This window comes from Abramis brama, assembly GCF_963993115.1.
Source record: "Abramis brama genome assembly, chromosome: 20".
Classification (NCBI taxonomy): domain Eukaryota; kingdom Metazoa; phylum Chordata; class Actinopteri; order Cypriniformes; family Leuciscidae; genus Abramis; species Abramis brama.
The window spans coordinates 13,629,354-13,648,453 of record NC_139982.1 but is presented as its reverse complement, the minus strand read 5'-3'; the positions used below and the strand labels follow the sequence as shown (position 1 = coordinate 13,648,453).

At 36.3% G+C, this 19,100-nt stretch overlaps 2 protein-coding genes across 3 annotated transcripts in view; both read left to right on the top strand.

The window, feature by feature from the left end:
• The window catches only part of b4galnt4a (beta-1,4-N-acetyl-galactosaminyl transferase 4a), a 169,692-nt gene extending 163,480 nt beyond the window's left edge, over nucleotides 1-6,212 (top strand). For both annotated transcript variants that reach the window (XM_084095454.1, XM_084095455.1), the window contains exons 17-20: nucleotides 660-732; nucleotides 3,533-3,686; nucleotides 3,823-3,949; nucleotides 5,277-6,212. In XM_084095454.1, coding sequence (XP_083951580.1) covers nucleotides 660-732; nucleotides 3,533-3,686; nucleotides 3,823-3,949; nucleotides 5,277-5,391 — 469 coding nt within the window. In that variant the 3' untranslated portion in view covers nucleotides 5,392-6,212. The remainder of the gene's footprint in view (nucleotides 1-659; nucleotides 733-3,532; nucleotides 3,687-3,822; nucleotides 3,950-5,276) is intronic.
• Nucleotides 6,213-10,631: 4,419 nt separating this feature from the next.
• The window catches only part of abtb2b (ankyrin repeat and BTB (POZ) domain containing 2b), a 53,332-nt gene continuing 44,863 nt past the window's right edge, over nucleotides 10,632-19,100 (top strand). The window contains exon 1 of the mRNA XM_084095456.1: nucleotides 10,632-11,925. Within this exon, the coding sequence (XP_083951582.1) occupies nucleotides 11,088-11,925 (838 nt within the window). The 5' untranslated portion in view covers nucleotides 10,632-11,087. The remainder of the gene's footprint in view (nucleotides 11,926-19,100) is intronic.

The window sequence follows — 19,100 nt, the reverse complement described above, 5'->3', positions numbered from 1 at the left end:
TTGCACTCGTGTACCAAAAACCGATACGTGCAGAGGAATATACATCGCTAAAAAGTTTGTAGTTCGGTTGGATATTTAAATAGCAAAGACAGTAAAACAATGCACCAATTTCTAATGTTATTTAAAGGTAAAGGAGAAAAGGAGAATAGTATATGTTTATATTCTAAGTAAAAACATGAACTGTTACGTGATTTATGTATAACGTGGTTTCGTACATTATTACAGGAAAACGTTGTGTGATTATTGTGCCGATTATTTAATATTAAAAAAAATATATGTTAGTCTATATTTAAATTATTTAAATAATATAATAATTATTTATTTAAATTATTATATTTAAATATTATCTTTAAATTACAAAAATATAAATGCAATGAAAATCCTGGTATCGGCGAGTACCAAAAATGTATCGTATCGGACTCTTTCTTGTGCATCCCTAATCTTGTAAATATGTAAATTTTAACATATTTTTTTTTATAAATATAAAAAAGCATAATTGACACATTAGGCGTAAACCTTCCCTATATATTAATATTTTAACATGTTACATTAATTTACATTAGTATATCTAATATATTTGCATATTATTTTAAACACTAATATACATTATTTAAATGCAATGTTATATTGACTATCTGAATTACATTTTTTGGACACAGATATGAATATCTGAGGAGGGAAGGAAACTTTGAGCGTTCTGCCGGGTTACAGATCGGTGTGGACACCATAGAGGTAATCACACACTCATACCTTTAAGACTCAGAGCAGTTCACATCTGGTCCGTGTAACGCTACTGTCGATGGCCAGTCCGAGTCTGCACTACATTATAGAGCAGGGGTGGGCAAACTTTTTGGCTCAAGGGCCACACTGGGTTTTAAAATTTGACAGAGGGCCGGCCCAGTAGCAGATTATGAAACACGATCTCATTAAAGTGCGTATCTATACCACGAATTTTATTTCTCGTGCCATTTATACGCCAAAAATATTTTTTTTTTGCGTGCATATGCTGCGCACTGTAAACCCTTTGGTTAGGATTAGGGGTGCGGAGTGCGTGCCTATTACACGCCATTAAAGGGATAGTTCGCCCAAAAATGAAAATTCGGTCATCATTTACTCACCCTCAAGTTGTTTCAAACCTGTATGAATTTCTTTTTTCTGCTGAACACAAAAGAAGATATTTTGAGAAATGTCGGTAACCAAACAGTTGATGGACCCCATTGACTTCCATAGTAGGAAAAAAAAAATACTATGGAAGTCAATGGGGTCCATCAACTGTTTGGTTTACCCGAGATTTTTCAAAATATCTTCTTTTGTGTTCAGCAGAAAAAAGAAATTCATACAGGTTTGAAACAACTTGAGGGTGAGTAAATGATGACCGAATTTTCATTTTTGGGCGAACTATCCCTTTAAGTGCGTATCATATGCACGCGAAAACTGCGTTTCATAAGAACTACAAATACAATTCGTGGTATTCGCACTTTCATGAGATCGGGCTGGGCAAACACATTTACGTTGTGGCAACGTCTGCGCGAAATTCAACAACTGAGAGACGACATTCTGACAATACATTTTTTTTATGCTAGATATCCCCCATGTTATGTTTTGAGGTTAATTTTAAAAAAACGAAAATTTGGAAAAAAAAACGAAATAAACGAATATACAAATTTATTTTAAGTATAATAAAATAAAACATAAAAAGCAAATGCAGATCAGAACATTTAATGAACAAAACCGGGTTCTGTACATGGCAGACGTCAGGGGAGCGTAGTCGAAAGCCGGGCGATAAAGGTTTTGTAAACGGAATCAGTCAGGAGGATACATCCACAAATCCAGAGTAGCAAAACTAAATAGCAGAAAAATCAAAGGAAAAACTAAACACGTGTGCAAGCGGTTACCAAACATTTTTTTCTCTGTGAGTTTTCAAAAAAAGGAAAAAACATTAACGTGCACCAAGTCTATGCGCTTAAGTTGCTGTCTGTTTGGTTTCCATGGTGACGCGTCTAGCTGGTTACGTGACACACACACCGCAGCCACAACAGCGCTGAATGAATGATGATCTGCTTTTATGTCATTTTTCCTTTTTTTACATTTGTTAGCTATGGCATGAAATATCTGATATTCCGATTGTCAAATATATGCAACGCAATTTATATATAACGCAAAGTATTGCAAGAAAAAGGCTAAATTAATGCGATCTTAAGACAATTTTTTAAATACTCGACGGGCCGGATTAAACAGCCTAACGGGCCGTATGTGGCCCGCGGGCCGTAGTTTGCCCACCCCTGTTATAGAGTGTATGTAGCTCCGCCCCTTTTCAGCGCTGTGCTCGGTGTGTTTCTGTCTTCCGGTTTGTATTTCCACAGCATGAAGGAAAGATCTTACGGATTTATGAATGAACCGCTCATTTTAAAATCTCCCCGGTCTACTGACATCTGTTATGACATCCGCTTCACACATTACAATGCTCATGATAACTTTCAATAACTCTATAATAAGTCAATCCACCAGCTAATTACTCTTTAACAGCGATGCCATACAAATATACAGAGCTACCGCAAAAACAGAAGTTCAAACACACAGTTGTGAAGATTGTGGTTCATAAGGTCTATTGACAATAAAAAAAGATGTCACTTTGTGCGAAAAACGTTGTCCTTTGTGTTATCCTTAAACTACTTCTCAACATCCACGCAATATAAAACAGTTAGCCATCCCCTGCTAATGATACAGCCCATAAATATAATACAATATATAAAAAATAATAGAAAATCGGTTAGATTTCATTAATTCAAATGATCATTTCTGAAGTCACAACTTAGCAAAAGTTCAATTGAAAAAAGGAGAGAAAATGTCAATTATCCATTGATGAAGTAACTGAGGAAAAAAATGAAAAATGTATATTTGGTTTCACTTTTTTTGATTTTTGCATTTGCACTGTGTATGCTTTCAAACCTGAATCATTCAACGGACCACGTCTTCAGAAATGTTTAATTTCTGTGGTAAAACACATAACGGCCAATCAACTGTTCCTGTAGAATTTCCTGTTTCATGTAAAAATGCTTTGGATATGCAAATTTTCAGATAAACATCATCATCATCATCATAGACATTATCAAGACTAAAAGTTTATTACAATAGTCAACATTTGAAGACGATCAAAACAGTTCATCAAAGTCGTCCTAAGACAAGAACGGGTTTTGTTCGAAATTCAAGTATAACTTTGATGAAAGGTTTTGATCCACTTCAAATGTTGATTACTGTATTTGTTTTCCTTACTACCAATATTCTATTGTGGTTGTTTTTCACATGACTTTCATAAAAGGCAGATTAAGGCTCTGACAAACACGTGAACGTTTTTATGGTAAATCCAAGATGACACAGCATTTACGTGAGTGTGAATATCAGTGAGTCGCTGTTTACGGAGACGAGTGGGACGAGGTGTAGAGCGTTTCTAGGATCCTCCTTGTGCCCGTAAGTGTATTCTGTGGCTGGTGATTCATAGATGACACCAGTGTGGGATGATTTATGTTTACAGGACAGGCACAGTATCGTGTTTCTGTGTGACCTGCACATTCATTTCCCTCTGAACATCCTGGAGAACATCAGGAAACACTGTGTGGAGGGCAAGCTGGTGTTCGCTCCGATCGTGATGAGACTGGGCTGTGGGAGCTCGCCGCGAGAGCCTGATGGTGCGACACACCACACACACACGTGCAGAAACACCACACACACACACGTGCAGAAACACCACACACACACGTGCAGAAACACCACACACACACTATCACACTGGACTGACCAACACGCGTGTCTCTGTCGCTGTAGGTTACTGGGAAGTGAACGGCTTCGGCCTGTTCGGGATCTACAAAGCAGATTTTGACAAGATTGGTGGGATGAACACGGAGGAGTTTAAGGACCGCTGGGGAGGAGAGGACTGGGAACTACTGGACAGGTAGAAGGATTTTACACCGAATACGTTGATTTTAATACTATTCTTTTCTAATACAATTTATGATGACGATGATGATATTATTATAAAAATAAAAAATTGTATTATTAATTTTATTATAAACATTTTTATATTGATTTTGACAGTGACAATGTTGTTAGTATTATTATTACAAATATTATAATTAATAATAATACTACTACTACTAATAATAATAATTATAATATGTGACAAAATATTTTGACAAAATATTTATATATCACATTAATATTGTAGTTGTTATTAATAATAATAATAATATATTTATATTATTATAATTGTGATATTGAATTGAGAGATTTTGACAGACATTATTTTTGTAGTTGTTGTTAGTAGTAGTAATATTAAATATTATGTAATATTAATATAGTTAAATAAATATTTTATTATTAATATTGTTATTATTATATGTATTATTATTCTACTATTACTACTAATAAAAATAATGTTATTATTAATAAAATTATGATATTGAATTGAGATATTTTGACAGTGTCAATATTATTGTTGTTGTTGGTAGTATTATTATCATTATTGATGTTGTTGATTGTAATAATAATAATAATATGTTACATAAAATAAATTATTATTAATACAATTATAATATTGAATTGAGATATTTTGACAGTGACTGTATTGTTGTTTTTAGCAATAATAATACTTTTTTTATATAATTTTCATTATTAAAATTATGATTTAATTGAATTTAGAGAGCTTTGACAGGGATGTTATTATTGTTAATAATACAAATAATAATAATGTTGTTAAATAAATAATGTCATTATTATTAATATTATTATTAAAATTATAATATTGAATTGAAAGAGATGTGGACAGTGTTATTACTATTATTATTATACTAATCATAATAATATAGCATGTTAAATAAATAAAAATTATTATTTATAAAATTATGTGTCAGTGTCAGTGTTATTGCTGTTGTTAGTAATACAAATAATGTTAAATAAAACATTATTCATTGTTAATAAAATTATGATGTTGAAATGATAATATTGATATTATTAATGATAAATTAAAAATATGTTTTTATTAATATTATTACAATTCTGATTGAATTTAACTTAAAGCTTTGACAGGGATGTCATCATTGTTATTAATAATAATAATAATAATAATAATAATAATACTTTAATATATTGTTATAATATCATAATACAATCAAATACTGTTTAAATTAAATATTAAAATGAAATAGCTCAATTATAAATAACTAATAAATGATGAAGAGGAAATGAAATCAGATAATGAAATGAATCTCTCTCTGTTTCAGAGTTCTTCAGAGCGGCCTGGAGGTCGAGCGGTTACGGCTGAGAAACTTCTTTCACTACTATCACTCTAAAAGAGGCATGTGGAACTCACAGTCCAGCAAAATCCCTAAAGGATAAAACCGAACCTCAACGAGAGACTTCAAACGTCCCGGGACCTTAAAGGACCAAACCGAAGGACACATGATGTGCCAAGCTGCTGTCCAAACTCAACACACTCACACGAGACAGAGACTCAGAGTGTGTATTTGTACGTATCTCTGTCTGTTAGGTCTGGAGTTCTTTTAGGCAAGCAAAACTTGAGAGATCATGGCAGATGTATAAGAGATTGGGTGAGTTTTACACTAAGCTAGCCGCTCAGGCACTTTGGGTCGCATTAATATGGTTTGCACTTAAGATATTAAATGCTGAAATGATTGTCTAAAGGTTTAGATGTGCGCTGGTTCTTAGACGTCTGCTTTTATAGCTGTAAATGTTCAGATGTGACGCCTTCTTACACTTGAACTGTAGAAACGATCTACGACTTCTTCTGTAAAGGCGGCCGTGTGCTTTCCCCTTTCCAAGTCCTGCTGAACTCATGGACACGACTGGACGTGTGCTGAGCAATGAAGTTATCCGTCTGTGTATTTGTGCGTTTGTCCGAGCTGCTTCCTTTTCTCGTTTCCGATTGATTTCAACATACAGTAGGTTTAATCTTTATTGGCTATAGTTTCACAGATGCAGAAACCTTTAGACTAAACTTAATCTCATTGATGCCGTATGGATTTCTGCAGAGTATAACGGTAGGAAAAAGACGTTGTCCAGAAGTTGTGTGCCTTTCTTTGACGTATTTACAGTCCATACAGGGTTAGGAAGGAGTCCTGATGTTTCGCTGTCTGGATTGTGAAGGCCCTAAATAACATTGTTTTATGGAGATGATTGAATAGGAAATGTTTTATGACAAAAAAAAAAAAGAAAATCTTGTATTTTGGAAGTTTTCACAATTATTTGGTTCATTTTTAAAGGAATGTTCCAGGATCTTTTACCACAGAAAATAATTCTGACTCCAAATAGTTATTACAGCCAAACACAGTGTTTACAGTAAAAGTCATAAAATAAATATATATGGGGCAAGGCATAACTAAACGATGTAAACATGAGATAAATGTGATGAATTATTTATTTCAAGTGCTGTCAGAAGCATTTAAAGGATTTAAAGACGGTAAGTTACGCAAAAAATACCAGAACATAACGTAACTATCCATGAAGTGCTGTTTACATTGAGAAAAATCCACCCATTTCATTTACCGCGGTATAATTCATTCGCATTTACCCAATCCCGCAGGTAAAGGGTTATTTATTTAGACAGCTTTACAGCTTTTTTGGGGGCGAAAAAATAATAAAAAGATGAATTGCTCGTTTTATTCCTCAATTGTAAGCCGATTTGGATAAAAGCGTCTGCTAAATTATTAATTTTAAAAACTTTTACACAAAAATATAGCTGTAGTTTCAGATATTCGTCTGGAATATCTTGCCCCACACTGTAAAAAAAATAAAATAATATATATATATATATATATATATATATATGATTAATACATTATAAAAACATGTTTATTCAATGCTTTAACTAAAAAAAGTTGAAAATTGCTTAACTTATTTTAATGAGTTATACAAGATATTTTAAGCCAGTTTAATGTATTTTAAGTTGAAGTAACTTAAACATCCAAGTTGAATGTACTTAATTTAAGGCAGCCATTTTTTTTATTTTTTTTTTACAGTGCATAGACTTTCATTACAAGTCCATTACGTTTAATTAGATTTTTATTTGTTTTCACAAACTGGCCAACGAGTCAGAATGGTTTTCTGTGATAATCGACAGCAATTTGGTTGACTTCCAATCTGAAAAGTTTGCGGGTGAAACTGTTTTTACACTGTCGCTGGCAGCTCGAGTGTATGAAAGGTGTATCATTTGTTTCAATGCTGTAGCCTGTAACATCTGTGTCATACAAATGTTCATGTTTACAAGCTGGCATAACATTTTTATGTGTTTTTATTTCATATCAGAAATACCGAGTGGTCAGGCCATCTTTTGTGATTCTGAATCGTCCTCACCTTTTTAAAAGAGTAAACTGAGACGTTTCTTTCTCCTCCTTTTGGTTCGATGTAATTTCAGGCTGCGTATTTAAAACACAACGAAGACAGGACACTAATACATTACGCCTAATACAGGGATCTGCATTACAAGGTAATTTCTGTGAAATTGTTGTGTAGAAATTTTTCAAAATGATTGCATTTTATTTTAACATTTTCGGGGTTCATTTTTCTGAAAAATAAAGTTTAAAGCTGAAGCATCTGGAGTAGGTTTGTTTCATTACAATCTTTGATCTTAAAACGAGATTTTGTTTTGTTCCTGTAGCTCAACATGTAGATCATCACGCTAACACTAACATAGTAATGTGTAATATATACACACTCAGTCAGAGCACTTTACGTTTTATATTTTCTCCAACAGCTTTCAACCACTAGAGGGAGCACAGGTACAGTGTTACAATTCATCATGCAAGCCAGATGTACGAAGTCAGTCAGTGAAAAGAAAACTACATTTAAAAAAGCACTGCCCGTATATTTTTGACTGCATTCTTTTTCTAATCAAGATTAATATACAACGTAGGCTTCATAACTGCACAATATGTTGCACAAGACTGAACATGAGGCAAGGAGAACAGTCGAACTCTGATTCATGAACCCAAAAATAGGCCTTGGCTAATGATTCAGTTCTTGCAAGAGATTATGGGTCCAGTATTGGTGTATTATATTTCTGTGGGTGTTAATACTCAACAGATCTCAGTGCTGGCTCTCACTAACACGACTCTGTTCACAGCTATTCCACAGTTATCAGCTTCACAAATCTTTTTCATAGTTTCATCAAAATCATACATTTAGCTATAACGTTGACAGTAAATTACAAAAACAACAACAACGAATTAGCACTGTTGCGAGGGTAATACAACAGCAAATGTGACCATTTTGGATGGATTTTTGGGATATTTGTGGAGCTATAGCTTTTGCTATTGGAGCAAATGGGAATAGTCTACATCAGGGGTGTCAAACTCAGTTCCTGGAGGGCCACAGCCCTGCAGAGTTTAGCTTCAACCCTAATTAAACACACCTGATCAGCTAATCAAGTTCTTCAGGCTTATTTGAAAACTGCAGGTGTGTGTGTGTGTGTGTGTGTTGAAGCAAGGTTGGAACAAAACGCTGTAGGGCTGTGGCCCTCCAGGAACTGAGTTTGACACCTGTGGTCTACATACATAGCAAATTATATTTAGTTTCCTGTTCACCACTGTATAAATTTAGCCAACTTTGATCATAACTTCCGCTTTTGAGCACCCCGGGCCGGAAATGTGAAAAATCTATTTGTGACTCTGAGAAAAGATAAAGATAAATTGACCTGCAGTGTAGATTGGTGGGGCAGGTTTATGCTCAATGTAAACATTACATACTCATGACAAATAAGTGTCGTACTGGAGGACTTTGAGACTGTGCTTTCAGTGACTCATTATGAGGAGCTTAATGGAAAAGGAAAAAAGAAACTATAATACCTCACAATTTAGGCCCGTTCAGGTACACAGAACTTCACACCAATAACGATAACTATATAAGCGTCCACACACACACACAAACGCACGATAACCATCTATTCAGCGCGCGCTGAAGAAATATCGTCTGCCGCTTTAAATGCTCGAGCGCTTTAAAGTCGGACGGATTCTGATTGGCTGGAGAAAAACATTCTGAATGTGATTCAAATAGTTCTGCGTGTCATCACTAGTGTGCTGTGGGCTTTACTTATTGAATTAGAAGAATGATTATATAAAATTGTATAGTTGTATCGTATCTGTCCCTGATGGTGTGAGCAAACCTTTACTATTCATCACTAGGCCAACTAAATACCAGACTTAGGTTCTTGAGAAGTGTATGTATAAACGTCGTGTTCTGAAGGGAAAGGTATAGGCTAACACTGTATTGAAATGTGCATAAGTCATTAATACAGAATGATGCTTGATTAGAATTTAAATAAATAATAAAATAGGGCTATGGTTAATGATAATATATTAAAACAATATTGTTAATGCCCTTTGACTTGATGAAAGTATAAAAAGTATTATATTTGTCACTTTTGTCAAAATCTTTAATAAACCAAGTTATTTGTTATTGGCCTGAATAAGCTGATAAATGAGAAATGCTGATAATGAGATAAGGAGTGTGTGGATGCCATTGCAATCTCCCAGACTAACACAATTAATGCAAATTCCTTGAGATAGATGAGACTCGGTGATTAACACCGTCACTTCAAACAACACCATTTTAAGTCTACTTTGATTTCAATACAATACAGTTTTATTTAGACTATTATTTTGATAATTTAGGCTATTTGTGGGCATAGAAAATGAATAAGATATGCGGGAACATATGGTATATCCTAAATGAAGGCAAAATAAAAATGGGCTAAATATAGGCTATACAGGAACCATATTTGTTTTGTTTTTTTGTTGTTTTTTTAATTAATTAATATATATATATATATATATATATATATATATATATATATATATATATATATATATATATGTATAGCCTAATGATTAAGATTAAAAGTTTCAAAATTCGATTAAAAATCAAAAAACGATATTAACAAAATAATCTGTTCTTGACTTCACTTGAAAACTTGAAACCCAGTTTTGATTGATCGACTCCCCAGCGACTCTGATTGGTCTCTGTTAAAGGGATAGTTCAACCAAAAATGAAAATTTTGTCAAAACACAAGAACACAAATGATGATTTACAGAATGTTGGTAACCAGACAGTTGTCGATAGCCATTGACTTCCATAGTAGAAAAGAAAATACAATGGAGGTCAAGTGCCATATCAACTGTATGGTTAGGTTTGGAACAAGTGAGGGTGAGTAGCCTACATGATGACAGATTTTTCATTTGTGGGTGAACTTAATCGCTGAGTTCGATATCGTTTAAAAAAATAAACCAATATTCCACTTTGTAAACGTTTTCCGCTTTAGTTTTACTGCCAAAATAACAATATCCACTAAATCCTTGTATACCCGCTTGCATTTTATTATGTAGCCTATAGCCTGTTAAAGATTAGTTGTAAACCTCTAAAAGGCTACATTTTAATCAGTGTAGACGACGTCGTTGGTTGTAATATGTGAGAGTTTGTCGCCTCTGTAATGTAGATTCGAGTTTGATGGAGTGATTCACAAACGCTTCCAAATCGTTTCAAAAGAGTCGTTCAGAAGTTCAAATGAATCGTTTCGCTCGCGAATCGAACACCACTACACTCTCTCGCGCTCGCCTGCTTTCGCTCAGTCATGAGTTTCCAGTAAGAAGAGGCGTGTGGTGAGAAAAAACATCACCCACTTCTGAAGTATCAGTGAGGATTCATTTCACCGAGAGCTTTCGATTTAGACTAAATTGATGGATCTCCTCTCTAAACTTCATGTCCAGTTCGGACTATTATTTTCAAGAACCGGATAATAGTAAACGAGAAATCCTGCGCACTTCACTACTCTTACGGGAATGGTCATTTGATGAGGTGAGCAAGTTTCCCGAAACATTTTTCTTTTTCAGAAGATGTAACTTGGACATTTAAAACTTTCACGCAAGATATTTATGGTCAGCGGTGTATCAAAAAAAAAAACTGCTACATGAATGTCAAAGAGAAGCTGAACAAGTAGAACCAGCTTGAGTTTCGTGCAGCTGGAAAGTCTCATCCGCTCTCCGGTTCCTTTTAAAAAGAAAACCCTCGAGGAAGCAGCAGAAATGGCAGGAACAAACAGCTCAAACATGAAAACTCTGGAGGATTTAACTCTGGACTCTGGTTATGGGGCGGGGGACTCGTGTAAGTCCTTAAGCCTGTCGTCGTCCAAGTCAAACTCGCAGGCTTTCATGAACACCCCTCACCGGGGGAACTGGTGGTACTTCTCCGGATCCATGAACAGCAGAAACAACAGCTGGGATACAGTCAACACAGTGCTTCCCGAGGATCCAGAGGACATTTTCTCGAAGTGCCCACGCTTACCGGAGCTGGAGGAGTTCCCGTGGACGGAGGAGGACGTGGGGAGGGTCGTGCGTAAAGGCGCGGGGAAGGGCGCCTGTCTCTCCGCGGAGGCTGTGCGCAGGCTGTCCATCCTGATGCGCAGAGCGCTCATCCGCATCTCCAGAGAGGCGCAGCGGCTCAGTGTCATGCACTGCAGGTGCACCAAGTTCGAGGTCCAGAGCGCGATCCGCCTGGTGCTCAGCTGGGCGCTGGCGGATCACTGCGTCTCGGCCACTGTGAAGGCCATATCTATATACAACATGAGCGCTGGAGAGCTCTTGCGCAAGGGGAAGTCAGCTCGGTGCGGGCTTGTGTTCTCCGTCGGACGGTTTTTCCGCTGGATGGTAGACACTCGGATCGCGGTGCGCATCCACGAGTACGCGGCCATCTGCCTGAGCGCGTGCATGGAGGCGCTCGTGGAGGAGGTGGGCGTGCGCGTGCTGATGGCGGAGAGGGATGTCCTGACTGCAGAGGCGCTGGAGGGGGTCATCAATAATGATGCCGAGCTATGGGGTGTCCTGCAACACTATGAGCATCTCATCTGTGGGAAGAACGCCAATGGTAGGTCCTTCGCTGGCACTGTTGCCTAAACTCTTTCTCTCTCTGTTCCTTGTGGCTCAGTGGCTAGATTTGTCTGAAAGGTGTTGAACCATTATGTACTTGGGCATGACATACCTCAAGATACTTCAAGAGGAATTGCCCCTCTAATGTGTATGTGTAAAATATGAAGAAAAAAAACAAACAAAAAAACATAAAAAATAAATTAAATAAACATTAACTATATATATATATATATATATATATATATATATATATATATATATATATATATATATATATAGTTTCTTTCACTATATATCTAGTAGTCAACATTTGAAGTGGATCAAAAAAGTTCATCAAAGTTGTCCTAAAACAAGAACGGGTATTTTTAAAAATTCATGTATAACTTTGATGAAAGGTTTTGATCCACTTCAAATGTTGATTACTGTGTGTGTGTGTGTGTGTGTGTGTGTGTGTGTGTGTGTATATATATATATATATATATATTAAAACAAAACAGAAAATATAAAAAAATGAATTAAATATTAACAAAAACTATATGAAAGATACTAAAATAACACTAAATAACGTGTGTATCTAACTAACTTTTTTGAATTTTAAGAGAGTGATTTTTAATCAAAACATTTCACGTGTTTGTTGATTTTAAGATTATTCAACAATAAAAACATTTCTCAAAATTAGTTTTGTGATGAGTAATGGGAACGTTAGTAATGATCATTATTAATGTGAAGAACACCTGTGGTTACTTTAGGACACCTGCGTCAACTTGAGGGGAAATGACTTCATACTTCCTCATGACCTCATCTTCATAAACACTGCCACACCTGTTGATTATGACAAATTAGTACATTTCATGTTCATAAACTTAATTTAAAAACTTGTGCATGGTATCTTGGTAAAATACTGGCATGATTGTACCAAATTACTATTATCTGAACTTATACAGAGTTATCTGTACTAAAATACTGTTGGTAGACCAGACCTACACAAATATGGATAGCTTTCCTTATTAGTCTTCTTGGTGTTTGGTCTAAATGAAAACCAGCCTGATTTACAGAAATCATAGTTCAGTTACATCAATCTGTCCGTAACTGGTCATTACACACTTCCTCTTCTCCAGCTTTGAGAATTACCCCTCTCTACCAAGTTCTGCATCATCTAGGTTGCATTTTCATTATGATTTGTCTGTGGTTTACCAGCATTGAGCGTAGGGTTTTTACAAGCACTTAGTTTTTTATTTAGCAGACCAATCTTAACTGAACAGGGAGGCAAAAGAAACGATATCTGTAAAAGGACAAAAAGTGGTTCTGATGACTGTCCTTCTTTCATCATCATTACTCATGAATTCATTATTCTCTGTCTGCCATGATGTCATTCAGGACAAATCTTATATTAGTGGTTGATGTGACACTTTGATATGCACATAAAATGTACTAGATTTATATACTCTCTGAATAAATTAGAGCTGTGCTTTTCTGTGCAGAATTCCCCACCACAATATTAGGCTTGCCATTGTGTTGCTATGTAGGTGTTTTGAGTGTTTTCAAGCACACATTTGGTGGGTGTTCTTGGTTGTCAAGCTCTATGATATTATTTTCTCTAATTATTGCCCTGTTTACACCTGGTATTAAGATGGGTTTTGGTTGATCCGATCACAAGTGGACACTAAATACAGGGTTTAACCACTTTCGACCACTTCCAGAGGTAGACGAAAACACATTTGACCACATTTTACACTTGCTTTCTTAGTGTAAACTCTCATGTGGTTGAATGTGTTCAAACAGCCACAAAAGACCGTCTTCTCTTCGCCTACTGACCTAATGCGTAACATTATGGGAAGCACACTAGCCAGACGGGATTTAAACTTTGTCGGCTGAAGACCCAAGTTTGGTTTGAAGACGAAAAATGTACCAAGCACAATGTTCTCTCCATTCCTGATTTCTAACACACACTCACAGCGTTCGGGGTGGACTATCATAGCAGAAACCAAAGCTGATGTTCTCCATATGTTTTTGCATCGTCTCCTTTCGCATTCATATGTAAATTGCGTGAGCTTATTTCATCCATTAGATCGAAAGATTTGAAAAAGTCCATACATTTACTCACCCATAGACCCTCCCCTCGACGAAATCAGGACAGAAGTGGTTGAAAGTGGACAAAAGAAATGGATTAAAACACCAGGTGTAAACGGGAATGTGTCTCTCGTCTACTTGATCGACCAAAATGCATCTTAATACCAGGTGTAAACAAGGCCTATGATTCGATTCCCCCCTTCAGTGCAAGTCCGACCCTGTGTCCGAATATGCACAGTTCCCTTCTATATAGGTGAAAAACAGTATGTGTGATGATTAGTATGTTCAAATTCATAATATCCCATGAGACCATAGGAGAGGATCTGTGAATGGCAGTGATGCGAGATGCAACTCTGTAGGTTACATGATACTGACAACACACCTATTCATACTATTGAGAAGTTTGTTTCTCATCAAATATAGTTGACAGTTTTTTGCTTAGAAAAGTATCTTTCCCCAACAAACTTAAAATTTTAGGTATCATCCATGGTTGTAGCAAAAATGGCGCAGGACACTTAGCGATGTGGGTTAGCGGTTTGTTCATATTTAGCAATGATGTCAACAATGTAGTCTTATCAAGTATTATTGAAATGTTTGATGCATATGGAGTTGAAATTAAAATCAGTCCTCAAACATTTCTGTACAAAAGTTAAAGTTCAAATGAAATATTGAAATGCTCCAACAGTGTAGCTAACTGATTTCAGCTATGTTTACAGATAGAAGTGAACGAAACATTGCTTCTAGTCTAGCTATGAGAACACTGCAGACATTAAAATAATTTCCATGAGATTATTGAGTTAGTGGGAAATAAAAATAAATAGAAAAAAGATCAGAGGAGTGTGGGTGCAATAATTAGGCTACGTTAGCAAAAAAGCTCTTTTTTTGGCACGGGTAGTCAGGATCTCAGCTCTGCATAATCCTTACACAGCTCGCTTTCTCTGGGATGACCATGTGGGCATCAAATTAGGTCGGTCCATAAAGACGACCCAACGGATCAATGTGCTTTCAGGGCAGCCGTGTTAACAAAGTGCTGCGCGTGCACTTCACAAAACCCTTGCGTGCCATTTCTGTTGATGAATGGGATCTGATCCACTGCGTTTCCTCAGTCGAGTACAGTAGATTGAATCTGAAATGCCTTAAATGTGGATCATTGATGATTTCAGCTGTGACTCAGTGGCCTTTCAGAATGTGTTCACAGTACTTGATTACGCAAAGCATCTCGTAACCAGATTATTCATAATATGCTTTTGTTGGCTGCTATATGGCTCCTAAACAGCCTTGATTACCATTGATCAATGCACTTATCTTATAAGTTTGCATAGTTTTCTTCTGATCCCCTGGCTTTAAAGTCAACACAAAAAATGGCACCCAGAATCAAATGCCCAATTTCGATTTGTTGACTATATCTGATTTGTTTTGACGACCAGCTTATATCTGCATATGAATTTCTTTCTTCTTATGAACACAAAAGAAGATATTTTGAAGAATGTCGGTAACCAAACAGTTTATGAACCCCTTTGACTTCCATAGTAGGAAAAAAAAATACTATGGTAGTCAATGGGGTCCAAACATACCTCGTAGGTTGGTTACCGACATTCTTCAAAATATCTTCTTTTGTGTTCTTCATTCATACAGGTTTGAAACAACTTGAGGGTGAGTAAATGATGACAGAATTTTCATTATTAAGTGAACTATTCCTTTAAGGTTGCTGTGATGGTAGAAGTATCTTTACTCACAAGACTACAGAGCTAGGTACTTTCAGAGTAATTCATAGTCCTTTTGCTACAAAAGTTCTTCTCTATCATCTGCCAACCAGCTCCACATCTGGAAGTCTTTAAGACTTACTTCTCTTTGCCAACTCAAGTCACTCCCACTTTCTCCAACACACACTCCATTCCCCTCTCTGCCTCTTTATATTTACTTTAGTCCTTCTTTCCTGGAGCCGTTTCTGTGAACGCACATGCTTTTAACAAGGTGCCCACTGTACCAGCATCCCATTTAAAATCCAATGAACATAAAGGTCAGGAGGTGGACTAAATGTATTTTCTCTCGCTAATAGTTGCTATTGATATTCACATTGCAGTTGAGTGTGCAGTGAATGCTTAAGTGTTTCATGGAGAAAACATCTTCATACTTGACTCCTCAAACTCGCTTCTCACTGTTGAGAACATCTCTGAACTCGACCCAGATAAGGACATGAACTTTGTCCCTTTTCATTTGCGGCTAAACAAGACTCTGGACGATCCTGGAATTTCTGGCACTGCTTTCGTACGTTGGCTACCCTGATGGAAACATTTCAACACTAAAATATACTTTTATTTTTGAATATGAAGTCTGCAAGCTAGTGCACTTGTCTTGTGTAGGTTATTTTTATCGTTCAAGGATTTAGGATGGCAGTAAAGAGGAAAACACCATCTTGCATGGTCAGTGGAACTGTTTATGCATACTTCAAGCCAAAACCAAAGGCCCAGCTGTACAAAAAGCTAAGACTTCTCTACTAGCGGCTAAAAACATTTCAAGCTCCTTGAGCTCCTTAAAACATTTATTTTACTAGTCATTGGCATTAGCCTAACTCACATGTAACCTCATAAGTGACTGAAATGGAACACACTAAATAGAGTGAAACAAAAATATATCACACTTTATGCAAAGTGCACTAGAGATTCGACACAATTGGTTACAGTAAAGTTTTATGTTAGCGAGTGGCTAAGCTAACAACATGATGCTCTCTTGAGCATAAAATATATATATCGAACATAAATATTAGGTGAACCATTAATCACATACAAGACCTCACTTCATAAGATGTTTTTTTCTTTTTCTTCTCAGGCTTGTCGTATTGTATTCTGGGATTACCCTTAACTGTATCTAAGAGGCAGCTTCTAGCACAATTTTACCACCCTATCATTTCTTGAACAGCATTCTGTGTCAAGACCGCATCTTGATGCCTGAAAAAGCTGTCTAGCTTAGCAGCGCACTTGGTTTTGGGATAGAGCAGTTGAATGTCCTGTTTGCCCAGTGAAATCATGTTTGCAAAAAGCTTGGATACACTAATTAGCATATGTTATCTCTTTGTAACGGTACTAGAACAGTTTGAATAAAGATAAACCCTTTGTTAACAACAAACGTTAGAGGAATTGTGGCTTTTGATGCAAATACTACAGCGTCAATAACGGCGGCAGTGTCGAGCGTCTCTGTGTTTCATTTGGAGGTTGTTTATGGAATCACAAGATTTAGTTTGGGACATAATCCTGTTGAAGTACTAGGGGATTGTTGGAAAGCAGGAGAGAAAGGCGGGTGAATAGCCAGCGGATTGAAGCCGGTCAGCACGAGGCATTGTATTTTTGGCGCTCCTGATTCAGCTGTAAACATTCTCATAGGTCAATCCTTTGCCTGTTGCCATGACAACTCTGACCCCAGACAGGAAATTAGGGGAAGAATGGGAAAATGGTCAACAATGACACGTGCAGGAGTTTAATGTTGGGGTGAATTATCGCGAGGAGAAAATGCAGCCTTGCATTTTCCAGCAGTGGAACGTTAAGAGGGCTGAAATGGAGTGATTGCGGATGAATAGTTCTTCTTACTCACTGCAAAGTGTCAGAAAACTCGCATTGCAGTTTTTATGTGTCGCATACACATTTAGCTGTCAGAAGACAGCTACTAAAATAGCTGTTGGTGACAAAAATAGCTCCAAGCTCTTTTTCCCACAAGAAATCTGCAACTTTATTACGTAGGTCTGCTTGTATTCATAGCCTACATGTATTTGTTTTAATGCATACCCCATATTTTTGGATTTTAACAGCATCCTGAGATTATCAGCACATACTAAACAACTTTAACAATCAATTAATTAATCCGCAATAAACAAAGAACAGAACTGCAGCATTTATAATTATAATATGCACCATATGCCATGGAGATATTATAAATAACATGTCCATATGCTTCCACCAACGGTTGCATATTATGATTTATCGTTTTGGCTCATAGTGGCAACATCTGTCATGATAATTATGAGTAAAATAACCCATATTTAAATGTTCTTTTCAAACAAGACACATTCTTTCTTTTATCCCTGTGGTTCGTTTCTCTCTTTCCCTGACAGATCTTTTCACAGTTGGAATGATCCTATGAAACTGTGTCTATCTCTCGTCTTGTCTTCAAATGCAGCAGGGAGGATTTATTGCTGTCGATAAGCAGCCATTTGCAAACATTACTGTACTATTTAATTGCTCTGAATGGTAGCTCTCGCAGTAAATGGAAACGTGCTTGTAGAGATATGCGCAGTAATGGCTCCAGTGTTGGGTTTGAATTCTGCATCTGCCATTTTTAGTCTGTAAAGTGCAGTCTTAAAATAGTCTAAAACGTCTCCAAAATCCATTTAAACAAGATTCAGCATGCTTGTGGGTCATGTGTCTGTAATAGTTATTAGGCTATTGTTGAGTGTTTATGATTAAAATGGAGGAGTTATTCTAATTTGTGTTGTTTAAAAAGACAATTAAACAAATAATAGTGTAAACAACACAGCAAAGTGGATACAGTGACCACAAAAATGATTTGGACACTTAAGTCACATTTAAAAGTGTATAAATGTCGTAGCATTAGACAACAAACTACACATTAAAACACATTTGTAAGTTTGTCTTATAAACCTGCATGTCATACTGTATGTTTAAAGTTTCTAAGCAATATACTTTTTTTTTTACAGTAGCCAATGGAATCAATAATTGGAGTAAGCCCTCCATCATGTCAATAAAAGCTCTTAAGATCGTTTTAAAAACAAATGTAGTTGAATAAAAGTTTAATGAAGACAGAAGGTCAATATACAGGCTATAAAAGCTTAATTGCTGCTGAGAGGTTTTCTTTGAGTAATATCTATGGTGCTTTCTTTTCTCTTAAGGTGCCCTCAAAAGGTTTTCTGTCTGGTAAACCAAAGAGCCCCGAGCTTTCCCACACGGGTTTCCTTAAGTCGTGCCCGTTTCAGATGTACACCACCACAACAACAGGCACTCAGTTTGTTCTCTATCTATACTACCATCAGAAAGATAAATTAAATGAAGAAATGATTCATTGAACCAAGCAGAAATCTTTGCTTGAGGACAT